At 34.4% G+C, this 12,005-nt stretch overlaps 2 protein-coding genes across 5 annotated transcripts in view; one reads left to right on the forward strand and one right to left on the reverse strand.

The window, feature by feature from the left end:
- Positions 1–12,005, forward strand: part of LOC138176112 (electron transfer flavoprotein regulatory factor 1) — a 37,404-nt gene that overhangs the window by 22,539 nt on the left and 2,860 nt on the right. The window lies entirely within an intron of this gene.
- LOC138176111 (GTPase KRas) overlaps positions 1–12,005 on the reverse strand; it is a 47,475-nt gene that overhangs the window by 15,177 nt on the left and 20,293 nt on the right. For all 3 annotated transcript variants that reach the window (XM_069106859.1, XM_069106858.1, XM_069106860.1), the window contains exons 3-4: positions 9,351–9,529; positions 3,334–3,493 (exon numbers count right to left, since the gene is read on the reverse strand). In XM_069106859.1, the coding sequence (XP_068962960.1) occupies positions 3,334–3,493; positions 9,351–9,529 (339 nt within the window). The remainder of the gene's footprint in view (positions 1–3,333; positions 3,494–9,350; positions 9,530–12,005) is intronic.

Here is a 12,005-nt window from a genome sequence, read left to right on the forward strand (position 1 = left end):
CCCACACAAAAAAAAAACTGGCCATGTAAGTTTTGAGCAAGTTACTTAACCCCAATTGCTTTAAAAAATAAAATAAAATAAAATCTCCTAATAAAATATACTAAAAAAAGACCTCAAATTAGATTCAATTGATATTTTTATGACTAAGTAAATTTTTCATAAGGTAATTTCTAAGGAAATCATCATAAAGTACAGATATAATAACAAGCAAATTTAAAGCTTAGAAATATAAATCTGTTTAAAAGTTTAAGAATCAGGGTAGAGTTAAGAAATGTTCAATAAAAGCAGATCTCAAAACAGATTTATGTAGCAAAGTAGATATTCTGAAATAAGGGGTGGCTAGGTGGCGCAGTGAATAAAGAACTGGCCCTGGAGTCAGGAGGACCTGAGTTCAAATGCGACCTCAGACACTTAACACAAAATCTAGCCATGTGACCTTGGGCAACTCACTTAACCCCAATCGCCCTCCAAAAAAAAATATATCTGAAATAAGTTTCTGTTAAATCAAACCTATCTTCCCACCAATTTCTATTATCAATTGGAGATATGCTCATGCTCAAGAAATTTTAGGCCTCAAACTTTTTGAAAACACAGAAAAATATATAATCACAAATTAAAGAAAAATGGATATTTCAAAATAAAATATGAATACCATAATACTTTAACTAAAAATTTCAACTGATTATCATAAAGTGAAGTAGTATGTAACAATCTGGTAAGGAGAAAATGGGATATTAGGATATTCTGCTTCATCCTGTCAGTCATTAATTTGCTATTTCCAAGAGTTAATTCAAGGGCTCCCTTCTGGGAATTAAAACTATTTCCCTTCTTTCCTACCTTTGATTTGTAGCCCTGTAAAATATCAGGCAAGTGTATAACCCTTCACTTTTCTTGTCTATAAAGTGGGAAGATACATGCTTTTTGCTCCAAAAAGCCTTTTAAAGTTATAAATGATAAAACAAAATCTCCCTCTCTTTGGAGAAGAGTGTTACTGGTCTAAAAGTAGCTGGATTGGGAACCAAGTATCCTTTTTTACCTTTTCCATATCTACAGATATAATCACAGCAAATATATGTAAAAGAATTTTTCTCTGGGGGAGATTCCCCACCCCCCCTATAATGTCACTGGTTTGACTGAGGTGTCAATCCACAATCCAAGCAAGTTTTACTTAACTGTTACATCATGACTGGTTGGCCTGCTGCTGATGGCCAATACAGCCAGGTCATCATAGGGAATATAAGAACACTAGTGGAAATGTTGGAAGAACACAATATGTATGACCTGGAGGAAGTCTTAGAAATAATCTAGTTCCTTCCATCATTCTAAATGAAACTTATACCCCACTAAGAGATGTTAGCTTATATGTCTATGGTCACATATCTAATAATAAGTAAATTCAGCACTGGTTACTTGATCTATAGGTCTAAGTGTCCTTATAATGTTCTAAACTTAAAGCAACACAAGGATCAGTCAGTCCTCAGACTGTTGCTGTAGCTCCTTCACTACCTCATAATTAAATTCAATTTAGAAAAGTATTAAGTATCTATTGTGCACAAAGCACTAAGTTGGGTTCTGAGGATACAAAAATAAAAAAGAGTTGCTGCCCTAAAGCAGCTTACATTATCCTCTGGGAGAAAGTAAGGAAATAGAAGAGGCTGTATTCCCAAATGGCCTGAAGTGATCACAGATATAGTATGGAAAGAACCAAATTTCATTAAAATGAAGTTGATCTTCCCTAACTGTAAAAGACTGTAAAAATGCCAAAAAATTTACATAGTTTTGGTTTAAAAAATTTTGATTCTATAAAAGGGAATTAATATTGTGTTTGTTTCTTAGTTTTACTACTTTCTTCATGAAACGTTAGTTTTCTTCCAAGTTATTTGTTATAACATAAATATATTTAGAAGAAGTAGAAATGAAGAAACATTCTGAATGCCACAAAAAGAATACTCTCTATTTTACTTGCAAAACATTCATTCAGTTTTCACATCATTCACAGCCTAACCCACAATCAATCTTTTTTGTTTCTTTGTTTGAACCTACCATTTCATCACTGAAGGGAATACAGGATAAGAAAACTCTTTCTCCAATGCAGCCAGGCAACTTAAGAGAGTGTCTTGGGGGCAATGAGAGGTTCTGTGTCTTGCCATGCAACACTAAGTTCTCTGACATCCTAAAGAACCTACTCTCTGTATCACTCCTTTTAGTATAATCACATGTTAACTTATATTTTTATTTAACTGTTGCTTATTTGCAGTGTCTCCAATAACATATGCTTCTTCATGCCAGAGACCATTTCTTAAAGACCTTTTAGCACATGGTTTTGCAAATACTTTTTGAACCCATATAAATCAGGCACTTTATGATGCCCAAAATCATCTGAAATTTTGTTATTAAATCTAAATAAGTAAATAGAAATTTTTGAAAAGACCTTTAACTGTTCTCATGTATAATTTTTGCTTGAAAAAATGAATCTGATTTTGAATTCTTAGTATATAAATTTTTCAAGCCATCTATGTAGACACTACATGCAATGTAATATTTTCACTTTTATTTTGTTAATTTTATTCAAGAGCTTTCTCCATTTTTCATATCCTATCGTTATGCCCTGTTTTCAATATTTTAGCAAATTCGCACTTTATATGACCCTGTAAGACTTTGTTTTATATTATACAAAATTTAACTATTTTATAGTTGCTAATATTCTCTAACTGAAAGTTTGACATCAACAACTGATGAATATATTTTTAAATGTAAATCTTCACATTCAGTTTATCAGAAAAAAATAATGACTACTTCTGTGAAATCATTTTTAAATGTCATTTTCTTTAAAAATCTCTGCTTCCCTCAAATTAACTATCAAGGGAAAAATAAAATTTTTAAAAATATAACAGAAATGAAAACCATGTCTAGAAACATGCACTACATTGTTTCTACAAGCACCAGAAGAGAACAGAAAATCTCAAAGTTAAAACTTCCAGAGCTCTTAGAGTAATACACATGAATCTTAGTATATGAGAAGATAAGTACTTGAATTCAAAGTTTTACACTCTTACCCAGAGGATAGAGACCCCTGTACACAGATATTATTCTTTTTTATTTCAACAGATTACTGTTTTCTAGGTTAGAGGAAAGAAAATCCATGGATTACCATATAAAAGGACTGATTTTAAGTATCAGTTATTTTAAGCAGCATGTTCATTTATTAATCCACCAAAGCTAAATTTAATCACAATTTACACTAGGCAATAGATAAATGGTAGATGTGAAGTGATATAGATAACACTTTACAGTCTCAGCAAGTAGTTTTCTATTTGTTGTGGTTTTACTTACCTGTCTTGTTTTTGCCGATGTTTCAATGAAAGGAATTCCATAACTTCTTGCTAAGTCCTGAGCTTGTTTTGTATCTACTGTTCTGGAAGGTAAATCACATTTATTTCCTACAAGGACCATGGGTACATCTTCTGAATCTTTAACTCTTTTTATTTGTTCTCTGAGGTAGGAAAAGAAAAAAAGCCATGTTATATCAGAGACATTTAAACAGATTGAAAAATCTTCTAATACTTGATAAAAAAAATTTTTAACTTTAGTATATATAATCAGATTGAAAACTGGTTATAATCCCCAATTTCCCCATGTAACAAATTCTTATTTTTCCTTGCTCAGTTTGAATAAAGCATTCAAAATTAGTTCAGATATTTTTGTATTACACAAAATTTTTAAAACTAGAAAGGGAAAGGAAGAGACACAGGGGTGGAGGAATCTTCATTTTTAAATATAACTAGAATCTCTAAATATAACTACTTCAAAACAAAAGAATGTCAAAGCTATAATTCTGTGACTTCAAACCAAAAAACATACTGAAAAAAATATGAAAAAAATGTGAATTCTAAACTCAGTATATCTAAAAATTATCTAGAATATAAACTCTAATTTTAATGTACATTACTTAAAAATATAAACAGCACTTAAATATTTGCCTAAAAAGCAATTATTAGTAAAAGCTTTATTCACTTTTCCCACATCCTTGATCCCCAAAATGAAAGGATGGTCAAATTCTTGAATAACTGTTATACACTCCAAAGATCAGTATCCGCTAAAAGTCCTTTCACCTGAAAAAAAAAATTGGGAGTGGGGGCAGGGTGGGCGGCAGCATTATTTTAAAAATGGACTGTTTTCTGTTTGATGTTTCAAAGTAGGCTGTAATTTCAATAAAGAAATGATGTTTTAATTCTGTCCTATTTTACTTTTCTGAAGAGCCATTTTTATGGTATGGTGAGGGAGGGCTCCAAAATTTGAAAATGCCAGTTTCTAATATTAGATTCTAAGCAAACCCATTTTATAAAACTCACATTACTTTTCTCATTCGTTTCCCAACTATACTCTTTCCCAGTGTGGTCAGGGAATTCCAAATCTAGCATCCTTTCCACTACGCCATTTGGTCTCCCTCTGGGAATTGTGGTGAACAGAATTTTCATTTACAGGCATGCCACATCTAACATTGTTAATTGAGTCCATAAAAACATAAAAATGAAATAATATCAGAATAGTGAAGTACAAAATTACATATCTGAATTCTGTGATACAGTGTGGCTGTGGATAAAATATACAATATATTAATATTATTATGAAATAATGGCTTTTATGTGAGATATCTGTATATTACATGTAGTAAGATTGCCACTTTCAAAGAATGTGTAAAATTAAAATATACTTAACACCAAACCCACACTGGACAATTAAAAAGAATTTAGAAAGCTGTCAGTACTCTCTTGCCAAATTCTTTAAAGATATTTTAATTTAAAAGCTCCTACTGCCACCGCTAATCTCCTACTTCCCATCTATATTTAGGATAGAGATTACAAAACATTTCACGAAATTTTGTACTTAAAAGTTTGAAATGACCAAGCATTAAGCCATTATGTGAAAACTCTTGATTTCATCTTTTTTGATAGTTGCTCCAAAATAAGTCCATTATTCTTTCCTCATAATGTAAACTTGTTGAGTCACAACATTTTGTGTTGTTAGTTTAATGTTCTTCTGTGGCCATACTAATTTCCATAACCTAATGTAACATTTACACATTTTTTTAATTTTATGTTACTTGACTATTAGATAATATTTCACATCTACAAAAGAGACACTGCAGATCTTATATTCCAACTAATCCTGTTAGGGCCTAAGATTATGACTGACCAGTCTTAAGGGCTGCTTAGAAAGGAAATGTACATGTTAAATCAGCTAATGTTTCATTTTGACCTATCTCCATGGAAACCCTAGATTTATTCATATATCTTTCATCTTATGTTTGGATCTTCAGCACCTAGTCCTGAGCCCTGCACTTACTAAGTACTTAAAAAATTCTTGTCGAATATGCTTTTGACAAAGAAAACTAAATTAATATGCACAGTTCCAAACCAGTGGAGAAGACTATCAAGCTTTAAAATTAGCTAAAAACAAATTATGATTCCCAAAGTTAAATCCTCTGGCAGACTAATAAAAGCAAATCACACGATGCCAAGTGTTCCTGAGTATAAATGATCTTTCATAATTTCTTCAATTCATTTCGAAATAAACATATTAAAGGTTAACTTCTTTTTTAAAATGAAAGGCCAATTGGTCACCTATTTTATTTTGGTATGTAAAAATAATGGACAACAGTGGAAATATAGTTTGAAGGATGGCTCACTGATAAAGGGAGTATCACAGATTTAGTACTTCTTGATCTTAGTAAGCTATCTGGCAGAAATAAATTTCTTATATTATCTTTGGGGATATGACAGAGAAATGTGGACCAAGTAATATTTGAGAGGCTAAAGAGTTTACTAGATATAGCATGTTAGACTTGGGAATCAAGAAAATTTGGGTTCAAATCCTATCTTAGATACTGTGTATGTGACCCTGGGCAGATCATTTAACCATATTCAATCAAGTGTCAGGTCCTGTCATATTGCCTTCAGAATATCTCACATATATATCACCTTCTCTCCTTTGACAATGCAACCCTCTTAGTGTAGGCTCCCATCACCTCTTCTACCTTGCCCTTTTCAATAGCTTGCTGTCAAAATTGTTCTTCCTGTCAATTTTCCTGTCAATTGTTCAACTGTCAAAATGTTCTTCCAGCACCAAATATAAAATCCTACCCTACTTTTAAAGCTTTTCATATTCTGCCCCTCCTACCTTTCCAGTCTTCTCATACCTTATTCCCCCTCCACAGGTTCTGCAATCTAATGACATTTGGTTTCCTCATACTCCTGGCCCTACTGTGTATTTCAAATAGCTTATTCCCCTCATACTTGTACTTTTCTCTCTCCTCCTCTCAAGTCTCAGCTAAAATCTTACCTTCTGCAAGGAGACATTCCTGGTCCTTATTAATCTCCCCTCTGAGACTATCCCTAGTTAATCTTGTAGAGATCATTTGTATATAATTGTTTGCATACTGTCTCTGCCAGTAGATTGTGAGCTCCTGAGAACAGAAACTGTTTGTTGCCTTTGTGCTTAGTGTCTGGGCACAGAATAGTGTTTAATAAATAATAAAAATGCTAGTTGACTGAAAACCTCTATTAGTCTCAGTTCCTCATCTATAAAATTAGGGACTAAGCAGCCTTTAAGGTACTTTCCAGCTCTAAGACCACCATTCTATGGCTCACAATTAACTATATTACTCTACTCAGTGTGTTGATTAATCAATCAATGTCCACCTGGAGGGAACTTCTCTAATATGAGACCCTAGGGTTCTGTCCTAAGCTCTTTAAAGTTCAATATTTTCATTAAAAATTGGGTAAAAACATAGAAGGCATTCTCTGACAAGTCTGTAGATGACAAAGGTGGCATAGCTAATTAATATAGTGAATAACAATCATATTTTTGAAATCTCAACATATTTGAACAATGGCTGGAAAATAACATGAAATAGGGGAAAATGTAACCTAAACTTAGGTTTAAAAAAAATCAAGTAGGCGGGGCAGCTAGGTGGCACAGTGAATAGAGCACTGGCCCGGGAGTCTGGAGGACCTGAGTTCAAATCTGGCTTCAGACACTTAACACTAGCCATGCAACCTTGGGCAACTCACTTAACCCCAATGACCCTCCAAAAAGCCAAAAAGAAAAAAAAAAGTCAACTAAGAAATGAAAAAAAATATAACTAGAAAGAAGTTTACATAAAAAAGACAATTTCAGTCATTTGAAAACTCAACATGTGATATGACAGTGTTACAGAGCTACTAAAAACTATAATATAGTCTTAGAAAGCACAACAATAAGCATCAAGTCCAGATCAAGGAAGTATATACTTATACTGCACTCTACCATGGCTTGAAATACTGTATATTCAGTTCTAGGCAATATATTTCAGAAGGAATATAACAACTTCATAAAAGGGCCACCAAAGTCATGAGGGGCCTAAAAATTATGTCATGTGAAAATTAAAGGAAACAGTGTTAGTACAACATAGTTTTGTTTTTTCAAATATAGAGATATCATTTGACTTACTAAATATATTCTTTGCTATATCAGCAGAAAGAATGAGGATCAAGAGATAGAAGTTATGGGGATACAGATATCACCCCAGTTTATGAGCTTCCCAACAATTAGCTATCTAAAAACAGAATGAGCTACCTCGTGAAATGGCTAGTTTCCTTCATGGGAGGTGTTCAGGCATTCCATATGAATGTTTTCCCATTAAAGAGGGAACAGAGGAAACACAATGGAATGCAAAGAGCAGCGGTCTTTGGATCAGAAGATCAAAGTTTGAGTGTGGCTCTCAACACTCACAAGTTGTGTGACAATGAGCAAGTGAGGTAACTTCTGGACAGTCAGGTGGTGCAGTGGGTAGAGCTCCAGGCCTTAAGTCTGGAAGATTCACCTTCTGGAATTCAGATCTGACTGCAGACACTTACTAGCTGTGTGACCCTGGGCAAGTCACACAACCCTATTTGCTTCAATTTCCTCATCTGTAAAATAAGCTGGAGAAGTACATGGCAAACCACTCCAGAATCTTTGCCAAGAAAACCCTAACTGGGGTCATGAAGAGTCAGACATGCCAGAACAACTGAACAACAAAAGGTAACTTCTGAGTTTGTTTCCTCAACTATAAAATGGGTTTAATTGTACTACTGATCTTTCAGGGTTGTTTTAAGGAGAGCACTTTGAAAACATTCAAGTTCAATATAAACATGGGCTTTAATTATTCCTGCATTTAACCCCTTCTGAGTTAATGTCCCTTCCGATAATAGTCTAATAGGAGTTGGACTGGATTTCTGTGGAACTGAGCATGTATTCTTGGTCCCAATGCAGGGCACGTGATCTAATTCTGCATTAAAGGACTTGTACAGATGTTGAATTTGGGATGATGAGGTAATCCCTTATTTACCCCCCATAACTATCAGGCTTTTTCAAAGATGACTGGTGACTAAGAGTTGCTCCTGAACAGGATAGAGAAAGAATGAGGAGAAAAGGCTTCCAGATTCTTTTAGGTCTTACAGAAAGTAGCCAATAGGATTTCTCTTTCCTTTTCCTAACTGCTAGCAGATATAAAGGTTATAAGGACATGACAGAAAATGTGTGACCCATCAGAAAGGATGAGCACCTGCTCAGCTCCATGGAAAATACTTCAACTTTTTTAAATTATGATCCTATGAATCTAACAACACTAATCTCAATTACTATTTTTAAGGTGATTTGGGAGGGGGATTAAGCTTATGAATATTTTATAGCTTTTCTACTCTGCCTACATAGCTCCTCTTACAGCTAAATAAGATATATATACGGGTTCACCAACCAATGTTCCTATCCCAAATTATACTTTGGACCAGAGGAAGTCCCAGTTTTCTCCTGCAGACCATTAAGTTTCACGTCCTCTGCACAGCAGCTCTTACCAAAGGCCTGAACACTCTGCAGACCACAGGCTGCTTGTGGCCCTCAGACCACTTCCCACACACCAAGATTTCAGGTGATCCGTGAAAAATGTAGAGGAAAACCATCCTTTGTATGTAGAGGAAATCCTCTGGTGTACAGCAAGTAACCTGCCAGATTGTGCATACCTGTCTTAGCGGGTCAGGAAAGAAGGGCTAAGTATTGAAGGTGGGAGAAGCAGGCCCAGAAGAAAGAAGAGAAGAAATCAGTCTCTAAGTTAATAGATGTTTATGTAATATTGCCCTTTAGTAATAAAATTCTGTCTGTTTGTAAAAATTTATATTGTAGACAGGCAACTTTATACAACCAATGTTAATGCAGCCATTGGAACAATATCTACGATGTCTATAGTTACAAAATCCATAAATTTTCCTAGAATAAAGCAATTAAACAGTTCTCCAGTTTTGTTTTCTAAAATTGGTTTGTTTTAAACCCACCTATAATGGTGAATATCTTCAAACGATTTAGTATTATTTATGGCAAATACACATAGAAAGCCCTCCCCAGTCCTCATGTACTGGTCCCTCATTGCACTGTATTCCTCTTGACCTGCTGTGTCGAGAATATCCAAGAGACAGGTCTCTCCATCAATTACTACTTGTTTCCTGTAGGAATCCTGAGAAAGGAGAAACATAGTCTAGGTTATTATAATGCACCTTTTTGTTTTTTGTCTGGGTGCTACACAGAGATGCAGTGATGCTACTAAGCATATTAAAATACAAAAATCATCTAAACAGGGTTGAACTTAATCTGAAAAGAAAAAAAATCAATCATCAATATAAAGATATTTCGTTTAAATATGGTCTACTCAATCTATTATATTCTACTAAGTCCTACTCCCATCTCTCCCTGTGGTGTAACAATGATCTTGGGTCCTCAAAGGGTATGCCAGGGGAACACATGCTGGAAAGGCTCTGAGCATGGGTCTACAATGATCTCGTCATATAAGGACCAGCCTAGCAGGAAAAGCCAAAGGTTTGATCACCAAGTGATGATGTTTTTATTTTTTAGCCAAAACAACTCAGGTGGCACTGTAAGAATTGCCATTTGAATGAATGGCAGGAGTACCCTGACCAACGAAATCATAGATCTCACATGTTATTTCCTGAGTACTTTCTATGTGTCTGGCAAAACACACAAACATACACTCATGATTACTTTACATTCAAATGCCCTTCTTAAGTGCTTTTGGCTGTACAATATGATTTTTCTTAGGCATGCCTGTTGATAGCCAGAAAAATCTTACAGGAGTTAGCAGAGTGCATGATCATTTTACCTGAAGTTTTAAGGAGTTTCTAACTATAAAATGAAAAGAAAATCATGTAATCAGACTATCAAAGAAAGAATGAGATGTCCTTAAGGACAATGCCACAAAATGAGAGCTTAATAATAGACCACTACAATGCAAATCTTTTCCCCAGACTCTAGGCAATCACATCTTTCCCAGAGATCCCCACACACACAGCGTCAATGTTGCCAGAAAAGGTAAGAGACAGTGAAAACTCATAGAAAAGGAAGCAGAGATACCAATGGGAGGTAAACATTTGGATACAAACTGTAACTGATCCACCCCACATCCCTGATATGAAGTTAAATATAGTATTTATGTAGCTTTTAATTCAATATCATCTCTCCAAGGCTTCAATTCTAAGTGAACACCTAAGTTAGCCATTAACTTTAAAATTAAACATTTCATATTTTTAAACAAAAATATTAAGAATTGTCAGAATTTACATCTAAGAGTGTCATTTATCAATGTACCATACATTATATGCTAAGCAAATGTGAAAGACTCTATCTGGGGCAAAAGATGTGGAAATAGGGTCATTCCAATATTTCAGACCCTTCCAGAAAAGGACCTGGAACAAGGAAAGTCCTTTAAAAATATCAGCTGAGGGGTGGCCAGGTGGTGCAGTGAGTAAGAGCACCAGCCCCAGTGTTGGGAGACCTGGGATCGATCGTTCCAGCCTCAGCACCCACACAAAAATAACTGGCCGTGTAACCTTCAGCAAGTTACTTAACCCCGATTGCTTTAAAAAAAAAATCAGTTGAATGTAAATAGAGACTATGTAGGGAAGAGATAGGCCTACTCTTTGTATATTTTCATTCAAATTACCAGATTAATTGAAGACTTTAAAAAGGATAGGCAAGAGGGTCACATAGGACCAGGAAACAGAAAGGATTTGAAAGCTCTGTTCTGCTGATGCTTCTAAACTTCTGGTGATTTTTTAAATACCTGAGGGGTTTCTTTCTCTTTTTGAAATTAAAAAAAAAAAACAACTGCATTACCCTTCCTTACACATTAATTGAAATAGGCAACTGAATAAGAGAACTTTAGAACAAGAAGGGATATGGAGATTGAAGTTTTCTAGTCCCTCCCCTCATTTTATACAAGGCACAAAGAAGTTAGTTAATTTGCCCAAAGCAGCACAAGTAATTAAGAGGTAAAGAGTACAACCATAAGAAATTACATATGTAGAATACAAAGAAATATAAAAGACATGGAGTGATACAGAATAAAAAAGTGAAACCAAAAGGACAGGATATAGACTGACTTCAACTATATAAAGGAAGCAACACAAAACAGTATAGGCAAAACCCATAACGATGAAACAGAAAACATTAGTGCTAACTTGTTCAAGATAATGTGCTTTTATTAATAATGAAAGAAAGGTAAAGGTACAGTTATATGCACAAGTTTTTGGAACCATTTTTAATGCTTTTTATTAAACTGTTCATGGAGTTTGGGGGTTTAGTTTTATTTGGGTTTTATTTTGCTTGTACTTTCTTTCTGGTGCTTGTTCACATATTTGAAAGCATATACTGTATCACTAGAAAACAGAAATAAAATTTTTAAGTTATAAAAATACTCAGGCCAGGTCTCCTGACTCCAAATTAAACAAAATAATGTAACCCTGTCCAATCAACATCACAAACAGGCAAAACCATTACTACTACTGTCCATGTGCACTTCTTTTCTTGTTCCATACTTCCACAAACCTGGCTGCTATTAGACTTGGATATGTGAAAATTCCGATAGATTTCTAATGTATATAGACTCTCCAATTTAATTTACACTCGGAGTAATTAAA

This window comes from Petaurus breviceps, unplaced genomic scaffold, assembly GCF_028583685.1.
Source record: "Petaurus breviceps papuanus isolate PSGF00001 unplaced genomic scaffold, PetGlider_PUasm1.0 81, whole genome shotgun sequence".
NCBI lineage: Eukaryota > Metazoa > Chordata > Mammalia > Diprotodontia > Petauridae > Petaurus > Petaurus breviceps.